General features: G+C 34.9%; 1 protein-coding gene across 1 annotated transcript in view; it reads left to right on the top strand.

Moving 5' to 3' along the window:
- Window positions 1-369: 369 nt before the first annotated feature.
- The window catches only part of TMEM67 (transmembrane protein 67), a 56,588-nt gene continuing 42,162 nt past the window's right edge, over window positions 370-14,795 (top strand). The window contains exons 1-6 of the mRNA XM_019718814.2: window positions 370-612; window positions 2,944-3,032; window positions 6,289-6,382; window positions 10,810-10,909; window positions 12,275-12,344; window positions 12,446-12,520. Of these exons, the coding sequence (XP_019574373.2) occupies window positions 387-612; window positions 2,944-3,032; window positions 6,289-6,382; window positions 10,810-10,909; window positions 12,275-12,344; window positions 12,446-12,520 (654 nt within the window). The 5' untranslated portion in view covers window positions 370-386. The remainder of the gene's footprint in view (window positions 613-2,943; window positions 3,033-6,288; window positions 6,383-10,809; window positions 10,910-12,274; window positions 12,345-12,445; window positions 12,521-14,795) is intronic.

The raw sequence follows: 14,795 nt of genomic DNA, 5'->3' as shown, positions 1-14,795 counted from the left end.
TCTTGATAAATTCTGATGTAAATGTCATTTAACAGTTTAATGAAACAATGACTACTCTTAATTTATATCATACAATCTGGTATTTTCTTTCCTGTGGTATTTTATTTCCCGACCACCTAACTGATTTCACTTCCTTGCTAATGGATCGCCGCATCCCAGAGTTTGAAACAAATGTTTTAAATAGCGGGTTGCGCTTTCCAGACTCCAGGGTTAGCTTGGTCCTCTTTCTCACCAGCCAGCTTCCCGCGGCTTTGGAAACACAGCCCTCAAACAGCGCAGGAAGGCACTTCCGGAACCCCTGACCCGAATTGTCCAATCGGCTCTGCGGAGTAGCTGCAGAGGCTGATGGGGCGCCGGGAGAGTGCGCGGCCGCCGGCGTCTGCACTATGGTGACGGGTGGCGGTGGTGCCAGGGAGGCAATGGCGTCTTGGTCCACCTTTTCGGTCGCGGTTGTGACTGTATTTTTCCTGTTGATCCTCCCTTGTTTCTCACGGGCCCAGACTCTCTCCTTCCCTTTCCGGCAGCCGGAGACGTGCGGCCACAACCAGTATTTCGATATTTCTGCCCTCTCCTGTGTCCGCTGTGGAGCCAACCAAAGGCAGGACGCCCGAGGTGAGATGGTTTGGGATGGGCCTTGGCCAAAGTAAAGCTTCCGCATTGGTGCTGCGCCCAGTCCCCGGCGTCGCTGAAACACCTTGTCCTCTGTGGAAAGAATATTTCAGGAAAGTTAACCTCCAACGCTTGAGAGGATTTCCTCAGAAGATTGAAGCTTGCACATGAATGTTGGGGAATCCCGCATCAGCTACCCCATGAGCGTTTGCCAATAATTAATTCTCTGAGCCAGACCCCTACCCCTCAGCGGAGGGGTCTTTAGGGAGCACCTAGAAAGACGCCTGTCCAAGGCAGGAAAAAATAGAGAAGTGATCTGAGATGCAGAGGAGCAAGTGACAGAACAAGTTGGGGAGGGAATGCAAATGAGCACTGTGTAAGCTTTGATAGCCCTTTATCTTGCTTTTTAAATCCCAGAAACGTAAAACTGGAAGGGACCTTAACCTTGAGCAGGTTCGGTTTTCACATTTTACAGATAAGGAAATTGAATTCCAGGTGAAGTTGTAATACTCTCTTTGTCACCTAAATTGGGAACTGAAAGAACTTGGGTCTCTGCCCTCAGTCTCGGCCTATGTATTTACACTATACGGGTGTGTCCATAATATTACAGATTGCCTTAGGATTTATCCCTTTTATTATTTAATATTACTGATTACCCTTAAAGTCTCAGCTTAATTTTTTTTTTTTTTCTTGAAACATCGAACATTTGGTCCTACCGTGTTTCCCCAAAAATAAGACCTAGTCAGACAATCAACTCTAGTGAGTCTTTTGGAGCAAAAATTAATATAAGACCGGCATTATATATTATACTATACTATATTATATAAGACCCGGTCTTAGTTTACTATATGTAAAAATTTTACTTAAATTAATTTTTGCTCCAAAAGACGCCTTAGAGCTGATTGTCCGGCTAGGTCTTATTTTTGGGGAAACAGGGTAGTTTTCCTCACTGAAACAGCTTGGAAGACTTTTCCCATATTCTAATGTCTAAGCTCTTTTCAATCTCAATTTGGTCACCCATGGTATTAACTTTCTGCCATCTTCAAATTTGACATATCCTTATTATGTTATCATATAGGACAGGTCAGGCTCCTCAGGAGAGGAAATATGAATGAGAAAGAATTTCACAGGCTCTGAAGTGTATGTTGTTAGTTTCATAATTATGAACCCAGATATCATATCATTCTGCTACATAGATTTCTGTGGGTGCTTTTTCCATTTCATGCTTCTTTAGAGAATACTGTCCTACCTATCCAGCAAATTGAATAGTGATTATCTTAAAATGTTTATTATCTGTGCAAACAGAGGAATATGGTGATTTATTTGAATCAGTGTAATTTTCCTAATAAGATTTTGTTTTGACAAAGTAAATTTAAATTCATTGAATATATATGTGTGGTTGGGTGAAGTAGAAATGTAAAATTTCCCATAAGAGTTAATCAATAGTTTGATTATTAGTTTCATAGTTACATAATTTAGTACTTTAGTTATGCTTGCACTTAAAATGGTAGCAAACACAATTCTTACTGTGTGCCACACACATTGTAAGACCTTTACATATAAAACTAATTTAATATACTAGTCCTATGAGGTAGGTCCACCCCCCCACACCCCTGTCTTATCAGAGTGGAAGCCAGAGCACAGAAAAGTTCAGTAACTTGCTCAAGGTCACACAGCTAAGTAGCAGAATCAAAATATCAAGATTAGAACACAAGGAGTATGTTTCCAAGTTTGAACCCAGGCAGTACTGGGTTCTGAGTACTGGGTTAAGAGTCTTGCTCTTAGCTACTATATTGCTTTTCCAGATCTTAAGAATTATTAAGTTTCCCTGCCTTGGAGTGTAGCGGGCCAGCCACCACGAGTCGAACGGTTCCTGACAAGGGGAGTGGGAATGAAAGAAGGCACTCACACTTTGATTATGGCGATCGCGGACCCCAGTGTTCCTGGAGACCCTGAGTTTATTCTGTCCCCAGAATTTATACCTTCTGTGGACGTGCAGTTTAACAAGTACAAAAATGCATTACCTAGTTAACAGTGAATCTTTAACTTTAACACAGGAGACACAAAATTTACTGAAACTCCCAAATGTAATTATCTTATCAATAGCCCTGATAGGCATCAGCCTTCTGTTCTGGGAACTGTCCACTCCCACCACATTCCTGAGCAGCATGCAAGCACTCTCCAGATGCAGGCAGAGACAATTGCTTCAAGGGGAGGAAATAGGTTAAGTATAAACTGAGCCATTAAGGCTTTAAAGTTAACTGCAACCATGGCTCCCCACATTGGAGTTTTATTTTTATTTTCTAAGGTCAAAATTGGCTGTTTTCTTTTTAGGAACTTCATGTGTGTGTATACCAGGATTTCAGATGATTGCCAATAATGGAGGACCTAATATTATCTGTAAGAAGTGCCCGGAAAACATGGTATGGAGTATTTATCTTTAAATAATTTTACTGTAAAAAGTAGTAAATAAAATGTCTTTTTTAAAACTATTTAATGCTGTACTATAATATTTTGCCACAAACTTCAAAATTATTAAGCTGACTTTGTTTTTACTAGAATAATTTTTGGGAGATCAGTGAAATTTTATGCAAACTTGGAAAAAAAAGGAATGTATTGCTTTACATTTTAAAATCTGAAATCCAAGAAACCACAAAAAAATCCTGTAACTGAAAGTAACTCAGTTATGAAGAAAAATAATAAATGATACATTATAGCGCAATTTGGGATGTGTGTATCTTTTGACTGGTACACATTTGAGTTCAGTGTCTTAGACCTATGTGTCAACAGTTTTATATAATTATTGATATTCATAATGATAAACAAGGATGCCTTGCTGTTTTGTTAGTCATTTCATTTTATCATAATTTTTGGAAAATTAGTAAATTATTACTATATATGAAGATTCTTAATTAATAGAAATACATTTCAATCATTTTGGATAATTAGGAGTCTCTGTTTGCCAGTTCTCTTAGAGTAATGTTTGTTCTCATTACTATATTAAAAAAAATTGACTCTGGGAATTTAATATAAAATTACCAGTTGTCCTACTTTCTGGCTATTACTTATAGGTTTGATGATCATTTTGATGCTTATTTTATATTTTTGGAAATATTAACCCTAGCTGAATTATCTGTGATAGCCGCTAATATGAAATGGTGCCAAAGCAGATTTTTTTATCAGTGACATTACTAAGATAACATGATTTTTAAATAGTCCTATATAAATGTACAAGTATAGGAGTATTTTTGATACATCCAGTTTTTCAACCGAAATTTAAAATAATTTGTGGCATTGTTTGTTATTGCCATTGTTCTCTATTAATTTTGGTTACATCCATGTTTGTAATATAATTACTGTATTTTCGTCCCAGATTTTTCCTAAATCATGTAATATAATAAGTCCAATGATGTCATATTTCATCAAAAACCTTTACTATTACAATTAATGGTTAGAAGGAAGTATTCTCTTAACTTAATTTTAACATCTTTGTTTGCATATCATTTATATGCCATAATATTCATCCATTTTGAATTATAACTTAATTTTAAAAAGCTATGTATTTGAATTTTTAAAAATTAGAATAATTATTTTAGAACAGGTAAGACTAAACTATTAATTGGCTATGTGTTTATTAAATCCTGTTGAATTTTGTGTTTAATCTTTGTAAATGGCAAAACTGAATGACATTATTAATTATGAAAGTAAGGACTCATTTGAACTGAAAATCATGAAGAAGAAAGAATTAATTGCCCCAAGTTAATAGTAGTCATACTATTATGACTACTACTAATTATACATTGTTATATTGCATATCTTAATTTTCGAATATAAGCACAAATTGACTATCCACTAAATTTTTATATAGCTCATATGTATATTACTTATTTGAGTATCTGCTGCAAATTACACTATTCTGGCTTTTTTGGACTTAACACGATCAATTAAGAAGGAGGAAAAAAATATATATACATATATATATATATATACAGAAGGTGCCCAAAAAATGTATACACATTTTAAGAAAGGAAAAAACTATATTAATATATACCAATAACAAAAGATGAATACAAGTCCCATTTGACTTCTGCAATTACAAGAGGTGCTCAAAGTAGTTACCATCAGCATCCAGACACTTCTGATTATGGCAAACTACTGCTTGAACAATGTTGACCAAAGTGTTAATGTCTCTTAAAAAGTGTATAGAGGCAACCCCTGTATAACACGGCACTTCAATAACACGGTTCAAGAATTGGGGAAAACCCTCATACAACACGGCATCCTAGAACATGGTTTCACTCTAACACGATTTGAGAATTAGAGATATTCCTGAACAAGACAGAGTGTAATAAGAGCTATTAAGAACAAAAAATATCTCATTCGAAATTAGGGAAATCCCCGAACAACACAGAACGTAATAAAAGCTTAGTAGTGATGATGAAGAAAACATTATTTAATACATATTAATATGTTATACTTTTGGTGAAAATTGCTTTAGTAAAGATATTTCTCTTAATTATAAAAATATAATAGTATGTTTTTTTTAGTTTTTGGAACCTAACCCCCTTTTTTATATTCTTTGTTTCGTATAACATGGATTCGCGTAACACGACATTTTTTAGGAACCTAACAATCGTGTTATATTGGAGTTAGCTGTACATTTTTTTGGCACCCCTGGTGTATACTTGTATATATGAGGTGTGATCAAACAATACAGTGAATGTTTAAATAAAAAAAAAAATTATTAGAGTAAAAGACACATTGCCATTAATCCCCCTCAAAATACTCCCCCTCGTTTCGAACACACTTATCTGGTTCTTGCCACTTTCTGAAGCAGTTCTAGAAGTCTTCTTTTACGAGTGTCTTTAGTTGCTCTGTCATGGCTGCCTCAATATCCTGAATTATTTTGACTTTGGGGCAGAGCCAGAAGTCGCACGGTGCCAGATCCGTTAAATAAGGTATAATGAGGATACACCGTTTTGTTTTTATTTGACAGAAATTACCGTACCAGAAGTGATGTGTGACATGGAGCGTTGTCATGATGGAGGGTGGTTTATAGCACACTTTAAAACACATCTTCTCTCAACCATAGCTCATACCCGACTGACTGCACTGAACAAGTTGAAACTTGTCACACACTGTTACTAAGGTTTGACGCGCTGCTTCCTGTATTAAAGATCCCTGCCTTTCCGTTGGATGGCACTTGGCAGCAGCATTTACTGTATTTTGTGATCACAATGGAAAGTGTCACACATCACTTCTGGCTTGGCAATTTCTGTCAAATAAATACATGGTGTGTCCTCATCCATCTTATTCACTGGATCTGGCACCATTCATCTTCTGGCTCTTTACCAAAGTCAAAATGGTTCAAGACATCAGGGCAGCCACAACAGCTCAACTAAAGGCACTCATGAAGGAGGACTTCCAGAACTGCTTCAGAAAGTGGCAAGAACAATGGGATGAGTGTGATTGAAGCAAGGGAAGTATTTTGAGGGGCATTAATGGCAATGTGTCTTTTACTGTAATAAGTTTTCTTTATTTAAACTTTCACTGTAATTGTTGGTCATACCAGGTATGCATGTGTATATATACATATACATACACATATATACATATATGTCACTATATATATATAGATATATATACATGTATATATACTTTTTTTTTTTTTTAACTTAGAAAGGTGTTACCAAAGATGGCTGGAATTGCATTTCTTGCCCTGGTGGTTTAACTGAAGAAGGAAAATGCCACTGTCCCACTGGCCATATTTTAGGTAAGAAATAGATTTCTTATGAAATAGTAACAAATCTTCATTTGTGTTTGTTTTTGATGAGGGTGTTAATTGAAATAGCATGGTGATTTTTTTGCAGTATTTTTTAATTCAAAATTTAATGATGTTTGAGACTATAGCAGGCATTGAGAAGAGGGTAAAAAGCCCTACCTGATTAAAAAATTTTGTTTCTTCTTAATAATGTAGGATTAGATGAATAGTTCCTTAATATAACGTGATAAAATATATGTGTTTCAACTTAAAAGCCAACATGATGCTTAACAGGGAAAAATTATAAGCATTCCTTTTAATGTCAGGACCCAGATAAAGATGTAAATAATGCACTTAGGTAAATGAAAGAAATAGGTAATAGAATAATTAAAAAGGAGAAAGTAAAAATCATTAATTTCCAATGATTTTATTGTATGTTTAGAAAACCCAAAGGAATCAGTAAAAATTATAAAGGGTAAAGGTTTCTAGATACAAAGTTAATATCCTAAAATTAGTAGCCTTCTATCGAAACAATAATGCTTTAGAAACTGTTAAGGAAAATCTCATCTACAGTAGCAACAAAAAAAGAAAAAAACACCGAGGTGAAAAAAAAAACAAAACACCGAGGTAAACTTTTGAAAAAATGTACAAGATAAGTTAATTGAAGAAATGTTAGCATGCTACTGAGGGACACATAGGGAGGGTTTAATAAATGAAATACATATTTCATTCTTGAATACAAAGATTAAATATTATAAAGATGTCAGCTCTCTTAATAGCAGTTTATTCATTTAAAGGAACCCTAATACTAGTAGGATTTTGTTTTTTTTTAGGGACTGCACAAACTAAATTCTAAAGTTTATCTAGTAAATTATGTGAAAAGCCAAGAAAACTATGAAAAAGGAAAGAGAAAACAACTCCATCAGATATTATGCACAATTTTTAGGTACTGTAATAACATGTATGACTGACATTGGTAATACAGACTGGTGGGTGGATCTTAAAGTAGAGAATCAAAATAGATCCAGTGCATATGGGAATGTAATATGGGATAAAAGTGGCATTTTATATCAGTGGAGAAAAGACTGATTAATAACCGGTATTTGGGAAAACACTAATTTGGGTTTCTACCCTTATTCCTTAAAAATAAATTTCAGGTCAGTCAAATACTTAAATATTAAATATGAATCTATAAAAGTTCATTAAAAAATAGGAAAAATTTTACAGTCTTGATGTGGAATAGAGTTAAGACAAAATTATACACAAAGGAGTAGATGCTAGAAGTGTTCAACGGATAATAGACCTAGTTGAGTGAAGGAATATGGTATGAGAAAAAGGGAAAAATCAAAACTATCTCTGGGATTTCTAAGTGGGGGTGAATGAGATGATGGCCTATCGGTTCAAATGCTGTGGAGTGGTCAATGTGACTGAGTTACTGCAATTACTTTTGACAGTCAGAAATCACTGAGGCTAAATTTGCAGTTTTAGTGAGTTGCTGAGAATGAAGGCTAGATTCCAGGGGATCTAAACAGTGGCCTCGAATACCTAGTGACCTCTTAAGCCTGGGTGATAGCTGTGAAAACAGTATTTCACTATTTTAGAGGCTACTGTTGCATACTTAAAATTCTCCATAATGTGAGCTCCTTAGAGCCAACTTGAACTTTTGCTGCTAATTTCTTCATGGATTTGCAAGAGGGGTTGTGGAAGAGTGGGAGAATGGACAGAAAGAGGGGTACGTCTTACTTCTTGCATATCTTCTCCCAGTTCTTCCCATTTCTGATATAAGAAAAAAATGCCCAGGCAATCAGATAAATAATTTAAAAAAAATTATTAAAACAGTAAATACATACCATTAAAAATACTAAGTAATTCATGAAGCTATAAAATGAGAGTGAACATTGATACCCCTCACCTATTTCATTTCCCAGAACTTACCTTAAGGTAATTAATTATTTCTTTCAAAGTTTTTAAATATATATATGCAAATATTTTGGAGTGTTTACATGCAGTGCATTTTGGAGATAATTCCATAAGAGCACATATAGATTCTACCATTTAAGAATACATATATCTGTATTTTTCAACTTCCACGTAAAATTTTACGTTATAAAATGAAAGTAATGCATGCATAGGGTTAGAAATTTAAATAGTATAGAAAAATACAAAATAAAAACTAAGGGGGGGTGGGTGGCCAGATAGTCATTTGTTTAGAGTGCGGTGCTCCTAACAACAAGGTTGCCGGGTCCATCCACACATGGGCCACTGTGAGCTGCACCCTCCACAACTAAATTGAAACAACTACTTGACTTGGAGCTGATGGGTCCTGGAAAAACACACTTAAATAAATAAAAGTTTAAAAACAAAAAAAAACACAACTAAGGGTTCTTTCCATCCTACCCTTACTCCCAGTCCTCAAATGTAACCAACTATTAAGTTTCTTTTATATTCTTCCGGGAATGCTTTATGTATTTGTATGTCTGTAAATCCTTGAAAATATTCATAGAAGTGTCATTATACTTAATTCATTTATTCATAAATATTTGTTGATAAAAAGCTAAAATGAATTTTAAAACTTCATTCAACCAAAGAGCATTTAAGCTAAAAGGCAATAATAGCTAGCCCCAGTTCAGATCCAGCAGACTGTCATCATGTAAGAACATGGATCCCATGAAACCAGATTTTCCTATTTTTTTAAAAGATGCCAGAAATACAAAATTTTATATGAAACCTCCCAATTTTAAATCTTTCTAATTGAAAAGGAAGTTTATTGAGCACCACATGCTAGGTGCTGAGATAAAATAATGAATCAAACTTACATTCTAGTAGCAAGAGAAAGAGAGTAAACAAATGAATAGGTATATGCCAGGTGGTAATAAGCACTATGAGGACAAATAAGGCAGGGCAAGGGAGAGAGCACAGGTGTTATTTTACATGCATGATCATGGAAGGCCCGTCTGTAAATGTGACATCTGAGCAAAGACTTGAAGGAAGTGAGGGACAAAGCCATGAATGAGTTCCATGGGGAACTCATTCAGAGGAAATGAGGGAATAGCAAGTGCAAAGGTCCTAAGATCGGAACATACTTGGCATGTTCAAGGATCAGCAATACACTAATGTACCTGACCAAGGAGGAAAGCGGAAGCAAATGGGTCTGGAAAGTTGGGATAATGGTGTGCAGATCATGTAAGGCCTTATAGGCTACAATAGTGACCTTGGAAATTAACCTGTGTGAGATGGAAGACTTTCAGAAGAATGAAATGATCACATTTAGTTTTTAAAAGACTCATTCTAGAATAGAACCAGGGTTCCAGGCAGGAACCTGTCACACATGTCCAGGTGATAGATGATAGCAGTGGGCCAGGGGAATAGTTGTGGAAGTAGAGAATAATTCAGCTTCTGGATATATTTTTTGAAGAGAGAGCTGACAGGATTTGTAGATTTATTTTCTAATTTTAATTTTATTTTTTTAATGTGAAACATGAAAAGAAGAGACTCTCTAAGTACTAGGGCCTGAGTACATGGTCAAATGGAGTTCCTGAGACAGGATAGGATAACTGTAGGAGGAACAAGTTGTTCAACTTTACTTCTGTTAAAATTGTTTTTACTACCTTGTGAAAGCATAAAATATTATGGGTAACATTATGATTGGGACTAATGGTCTTTAACTATTTTTCCCAATGCTGATTCTCTATTACTCCCTCCACCCCAAAGTAATTGTTATCGTTTTGTTATGTGTGTGTCCTTCTAGAATCTTTTTTTCTTTCTGTTTTTAAAATACAGATAGATGCTTAGCCTTGGAAAATATAAGTGGTATTTTTATATAAATATTTCATACCAAAAATACTGTTTTATAGCGTACTTTTTTCACTTAACAGTAAGATCTGTTAGATCTACCTCATTCTTTTTAATCCACCCCATAGTATTTCATAGCATGGATGCACCACCATTTTGCTATTTTAAATATTTAGGTTGCTCTGACAAATAATGCTTTGATGAATAATATCCTTATACACATGTACAAGTGTACATGTACAAGTGTTTCTGTAGGTTAGGTATCTAAAAATGAAATTGTAGTGTTCTAGGGTATGCGAATTTAAAATTTTAATAGGTACTACCGAAAGGCCTCTAAGTTGCAAAACTTATAAATAGTCTATGAAAATGCTTGTTTCCCCATACCCAGTGAAACAGGGAAACACAGGTAAGAGGTAATAACATTTTTGGAAAAAAATATTATTGTTATGATGCTTTGGAAAATTAGTTTCTCTTTTTTTTTTTATGTGAATTAGGAAGATTTTCCTTTTCTTTTTTATGGAGGTGCTTAACATGCCTTTTATTTAAATAAGGTGTTTTGAGAACTGTTAGAATAATTACAAGTGGGTTTTACTAAATACATATGTTGACTATGAGTTACATCTTAATTTTGTTTCTAAATTGTTTAGTGGAACGAGATGTTAATGGAACGGTGTTGTCTCAAGCAATTTGTAAGCTCTGTGATGAAAATGAAAACTCTTTTACAGTAGCTAATGCTTTAGGAAACAGGTAAGCAGTGTGTTGGGTGCTGACTTCATTAATATCATATTTATGTAGAATCTGTACTTTTATAAAGCAGTTTCCATTTGCTCCTCACAAGGAAGGACAGAAGTAGACATTAACAGCTAAAGAACTGGTGCCCAGAGACAGACTAGCGTTCAAATGTTGTTTCAGTGTCTTACCAGTTGTTAACTTTGGATAACTCAATAAGTTAGTCTCCTTGTCTTTAGAATGGGGGTATACTATCTACTTCATAGGCTATTACAGCTTAGAAGTAAATATGTTAAATTTTTAGCATAGTACATAACAGTGACTTCTATTTACAGCGCACTTACTATATACCAGGTACTATGCTTTATATATATTACATAATAAAATATATTAATAAATATAGTGATAAACATAATAATTCAGTTATCCTGATTTATAGCCCTATTCTCTGTCACTTCCTATTCTACCTTTATGCATGCATATGTGTATGCCACGCACACACCCCTTCCTCTCTATAACTCAAACACATTATTCCTATTCCAACTTCTTTAGTTGTAGAGACTACATGATGACTTCCCTCAAAGCACAGTTTTCTTTTCAATTTTCACATTTAAGGTAGAAAATACTTGAGCAGGTTCTCCTGGGGATACTTAGTGTTGGGTCATCTTTTCTCCCAGGCTGACCTGGGTTGTAACACCCAAATAAGGACTACTGGGCTGATCTCCAAGCCTTCCCCTCCATTACCTCCCTAAGCCCAGTTTGAGTTCTGTGCCATGCCCCGGCCTCTCCTCCTACCGGTCTAACCCATCAGTGTCCCTAACTAGTCCAGTGCTCTCCTTCCCTCTATGTCATTCATTAGTGAAAAATATAAAGTATTTCCCTAAAATAAACTAAGACGATAAATAGACTTTAAAAGTGTTGGTTGTAGGTTTGATAAGAAGTAGATATGTTTTTCATTTCAGCATATGTTAACCTCTTTGCTTTGTTGCAGATAAAATAAGGACAGTATATTTACTATAACTACTTATAAAAATGGATTGGGTTTCATTTATGTGAGTTTGTTGGGCTCTTTTGTTAATTGAGTGACTTAACCATCTTTGCTATTCATTGTTTTTTCTGTACATTCCATGTGGGAAGGTATTCAAAAGAATACTCTCCTATTATCTGTTAATTTTATTTATTTATACCTTGCCTTGTAATACTAGGAGTAGTATAAAATATTCAGATCAGTGTTAATATTTTTAACTTGTTTTCTTTATTACAAGTAATTGCTAAACTGAATGAATCTATTTTAAACTAGTGTTTAGGAAAACAAGTTCCTGATTAAATTAGATTTAGTATAATTTATTAACATTTAAAAAATTATTTTCATTATATTGACAGGTGTATCCGTTGTGAGCCAACATTCATTAATACCAGCAGGTCCTGTGCGTGTTCAGAACCTAACATTTTAGTAAGGCTAATCAAATTGATAAAGAATATATTTATAAATTAAATTGTTTATACTGTTCCATAACCTGTTTTATTTATTTGTTTGTTTGTTTATTTATTAAGACAGGGGGATTGTGTTTCAGCAGCACAGGGGATTTTCCTCCACGTGTGATTTCAACTGCACGTTATGGAGAACTTGTGAGTATGTTTAAAATTTTTGTTTCATTGTTAAGGATCTTTCTGCATTTCTTTGGTACTAATGAATCTGGGACTAAAATGAGAAACATTTATGTATAAATCACTTTAAAACAGAAATTATCAGTCTTAGAAAGATTAGATTAACAACTCAGCATTATACTTTATAAGTTCAGTTACTGTTTTCTCCACCTTAGCTCAGAATGCTTAAGCTGGAAAGGTCCTTTATAGATCCTATCAATAATGCAGTCTAATATAGTTAAGAGGACCAGAGAATCTAGATTTCAACCCTGGGTTTACCAGTCATTAGTTTTGTATCTTTGGACTTAGTTAACATTTCTAAACTTCAGTTTTATTGTCTGTAAATTGGGCAAAATAATAATACCTGCCTCACAGTGCCTGTACGTGGTAGTCACTGGAGAAATGAGGATTATTCATTTCCAGCCAGGTTCCTTATTTGTAGATGAGAGTATAGTGTCATAGAGTTAGACCCTTTGCAACAGCTGCTGGTGATGACAACATCTGGGATGTAAAATGAGAAATAAGTGGATGAATTAGAACTGAAGAGGTCACAAATCCAAGAGAATAGGAGTTAGATGACTGACTAGGAGGCAGTTGATAAGCATTGAGGATACTCAGTATTCCAGCAGAGCTTGAGGTGGACAGGCTAGGATCTGATTGCTAAAAATGTGGAAGTTATTAGGAGGGCTGTGAGGATAGCCATGATGAGGGTGGAATTTGGGGTCTTGATGAACAAAGCAGAAATTCCTCTCCAGTGTAGTCTTGTGGGTAGCAGGCAAATACCAAGTATTTGCAAAACAACAGAATAAATGCTAAAATAAGGGTATACATAGGGAGCTTGCGATCATAAAAATTGGTTCATTTGTATGTAACAAGATGCATATCTTCTGAGGCGTTCTTCTTTATTCTTGGATTATAGTGAACTTCTGTATACCATTATCAAATTTGTAGGCCTTTAATTTTCATTGTTTCCTTTTCAAAATAAGTGATAAATTGATTATAGACCTTATAATATATAAGATGATCCTCTAATCTGTAGGGTGATCCATCTAATCTTCCTTCATAATTAGGACATGCTTGGAAAGAAACCACAAAAAACAAAAAACAAAACAAAACCAAAAACAATGCTATTCTCTGCATTGCATCACATCAGGGGACCCATGATATCCATGATGTCTACCTGTCCCACCACTGGTGATATTTACCTTCATCGCCTGCCATAAAGTCACCATGTCTGCTATAAAGTTACCATTTTCCCTTTGCAATTGGTTAGTATTTTTGAGGAGAATTTCCAAGATTATGCTTCCTCTTATTCACTAGCTGTAATTTAGTAGCTTTAGTTTCCACTGATGACACTTGCCTTTATCAACCAGATGGTTGCCAAATCTTTTCATAATTGCTTCCACATTTATTAAAACATTCCATTGTAAGAACATTTTCCCTCGTTCCCATTTATACATTTATTTGTTTATTAATGACAGTATAGATTCCTGGGTTCCTGTTTTGTTCAGTTGGTTTTAATCCAATACATGTATTTGTTTTGATGTTCAAATTGACCTAGATTTGGCCAGTAGAAGCCCCTTAAGTTTGGTTCCTTTGTCTTTTTTGACATGTCCCCATCATTCTTTGATGATTTCTTTACTTTCTGGCACAGCAAGATTTCCAGGCACATCTTGTGCTTTTTCTGCCTCAGCCCTGGAATCAGCCATTTCTCTAAGGCACTCTTAATGATAATATTTAGAAACCAAGATTACCATGCTTAGTATGACTTTTAGCAGACATATCTAGAAAATATATACACACATACTTATATACATGCACACATCTGTAACTGTTTCTGTTTATCTTATCTATATATTAAAATAAATGAGGTCATACTGATACTTTCAATTCCAAAGTGGTACCTCAGAGTTCTTTTTAGCCTTTCCTTTTGACTGTAGTGAGACTTTTGACAGTATCTTCTCTAGTCATGAGAAATCTGGGTCTTATCCTTAATTTACTCATTTGGTCAATGTAACAAAGCTGTCTTCTACACCACCTCCCCATCCTCCCTCCTCCCAACATCACTATGAGTAGATCTGTTGCAGACTTCTCTTTAGGAAGGGAAGGTAGGCAGGGAAAGGCTATTCCAATCTTAAAATTAATCTGATTCAGTTAATGTGTTTCATTTAAACATACCAGTCTTGAACACTGATGCTTTTCTAAGGACAAGTTTGGAATCCCTAACTCTAAGTCATTTTGTAACTGGTGTTTGTCG

The sequence above is a fragment of the Rhinolophus sinicus genome, linkage group LG12, assembly GCF_036562045.2.
Source record: "Rhinolophus sinicus isolate RSC01 linkage group LG12, ASM3656204v1, whole genome shotgun sequence".
Classification (NCBI taxonomy): domain Eukaryota; kingdom Metazoa; phylum Chordata; class Mammalia; order Chiroptera; family Rhinolophidae; genus Rhinolophus; species Rhinolophus sinicus.
Note: the sequence above shows the minus strand (reverse complement) of the source record. Positions and strands in the feature narration are given on the sequence as shown.